This window comes from Protomyctophum parallelum (genome assembly GCF_964188405.1).
Source record: "Protomyctophum parallelum genome assembly, chromosome: 1".
Lineage (NCBI taxonomy): Eukaryota > Metazoa > Chordata > Actinopteri > Myctophiformes > Myctophidae > Protomyctophum > Protomyctophum parallelum.
In genome coordinates this window covers 81,686,095-81,688,519 of record NC_139697.1, presented here as the reverse complement: position 1 = coordinate 81,688,519, position 2,425 = coordinate 81,686,095, and the positions used below count along the sequence as shown (strand labels likewise).

Here is a 2,425-nt window from a genome sequence, read left to right as displayed (position 1 = left end):
GTCCCACTCTTAGAGTATATATGATTAGAGACGGCACCCGGAGGAAACCCTGAGGCGAAATGGACATAATGGCCGAATTTGGTATTGCAGCGCTGGCCCAAACACATGAACACGCTGGTCTGTTGACTATCATTGCGCACGTTCATGACGACACGTGAACGCTGTTTCATACGTGAACGCACGCGTGCAATGATAGTCAACAGCAGCACGTTCATGTGGTTGGACCCAATCCATCCCAGAATGCACTCTGTTCCTACCCGGAAGGAGGAGTGAAATCGCCTCATGCGCTTTTGAGCAACTTAATGCAAGTGGATAGGAGGAGAAATCCGGTGCCGTCTCTATACTCTAAGGTCTGTGAGGAGACCCTGGGGCAGATCAAGGCGCAGGAGGGACATCGACTCACTAGCCTTGGAACGTCTCCCCCAGGAGGAAATCACTAATGTTGCTCTGGAGAGGGAAGTCTGGAGCTCTCTGGTGGAGCTGTTGCCCCCGCGACCCGACTACGGATAAGCGGTTGAAGATGGATGGATGGATGGTTTATAAGTAAACGTGATTTGAAGTCATCAGCAATTATGCTCATATCGGTCTGATCTGGACAACCAGATCTCCATAAAAGCCTATATGTGTATGGTCAAATTGGTGGTCTATATCATCATGTGGTTAAAATGTGTACAGGTTAGAGTTCTCAACTGGCCTGAAAAATAAATGTCAATATCACATAATCCCATGAATATTAAATATACTCCATCAAAATCTTTCAATTTTCCAACCAAATGTCAAGCTCCAGCCAGGTAACATTGCCTAAAAATGCTTCAGATATATCAGGTTTGCAGCATTTTAACTGACACACCCACTGGAAAACATCCACTTGGCTGGTTTCTAAAGACTACATGACAATAAAAGACGATTTAGGCTGTGTATGTTCGAAGAGTAGTCTATCCATATTCCACAAATTCATTCAAGAAATTAAGTATATATCCACTATGACTATACGGTCTCTGAGAAGGATTGACAAAGCTTCCTTGAAAATTAATGAATGAAAACGAAATTAGGATGTCATGCAGATGCTGATATACATGGCTACACATCCCTATTTTGGGCATGTCTTTATATGAGCGTAATTCTTCACAATTGTTCCAAAAACAATATATATATATATATATTATTTTATTTTTTTCAAAAATAGAAGATCTACAAGTTCACATGCAATGCCATGATGTGTTGTGAGGTTGTAGGTCGGCAATTTTAGATATTTTTTGAATAGGGCCAAGTGGTTAAGCTTAACCAGCACCATGCAGCTGCAGCGCATGGGGTTTTACATTCTGATGTTGTGTGGAGCTGCGTGTGCATAGGCGCCCAGAGGAGGAGTTTACACTACTGTATATGCAAACACAATAGACCGCGCAGCTATACAGTATAGCCTATACTGGCATCAGTTAGATGCATGCAAGGGCTTTCCCCCCTGTTTCTCTTAGCATTTATTTGTAAAAGTGCTGTATTGGCTACAAGCTCCAGTGAATGCGGGACGTGGATGCTTTTCCATCTTGCGTGCGTATACGAACAAAGCAGCATTGACTGAGCATTGTGGGAATGCGTCACTGCGATTCATGATAATTCTCTGGTTCTCATATCGCCACTCCGACCAGTCTTTGGCTTGTAAACGGACTGTAGCCAGCACGGACATTTTCTCAAGGTAAGAATGAAGCATTTATCCTTTAGCCATATTGCCACTGGAACCGCTGCGAATGGGAGTCTCCTCAGCATCAATTTGGCATCCTTCAATTATTTCATCCATTGGTAGCCTATTTGGTACCATTTCAAAGACGGGATAGAGTAACATTTGTGTAATTGTATTTGTATTCCCCTAAAGGATGTGTTAAGGGTTCTGTCTATTGTAGCTATGTCTACCAAGTTGCATATTGATTAGTATGCGTAGGCCATATGGCAATATATCTTTATTCAGATAAACCCGTTTCTTAAACTCTAGCCTCGGGTGTTTCTTTTGTCTGTCGTCTTTAAATAATGCGCAATTACCCAGTTTAAGCGCTTAACGGTAATTTCCATGATTTGGCTTATTGAAATGGGCGTGTCTTGAATGGCTATGCCTCAGAGATATTAATGCGCCGCCTAGGCATCCTATACATCACATTAGAATGATCGTTTCGCCAGGCTGATGTTCGCTGCATGTGCCTCTGCTGTTTCCATTTAGGAATCAGATGGGACAGCCAGGGCGTTTGGTTCTGCTTTCCCCTCAACTCTGAGATAAGAAACGAAAGGACACGTTACCCATCCGAGAATTCACACACACATCAGCCAAAGGACGTACACTCGACCAAATGACGGCCAAGACGTCGGTGGAGGAGGACATGGGTCTCTCCAACATACCGCTGCGCATCTGCCACGGAGCTTCCCAAAATAACGGCAC

The 2,425-nt window shown here is 43.7% G+C and overlaps 1 protein-coding gene across 1 annotated transcript in view; it reads left to right on the top strand.

The window, feature by feature from the left end:
* The first annotated feature begins 1,528 nt into the window (after positions 1-1,528).
* The window catches only part of LOC310862704 (uncharacterized protein C11orf87 homolog), a 1,417-nt gene continuing 520 nt past the window's right edge, over positions 1,529-2,425 (top strand). Inside the window, exons 1-2 of the mRNA XM_083770758.1 lie at positions 1,529-1,693; positions 2,210-2,425. The exon at positions 2,210-2,425 is cut by the window's right edge and continues 520 nt beyond it. Coding sequence (XP_083626884.1) covers positions 2,337-2,425 — 89 coding nt within the window. The 5' untranslated portion in view covers positions 1,529-1,693; positions 2,210-2,336. The remainder of the gene's footprint in view (positions 1,694-2,209) is intronic.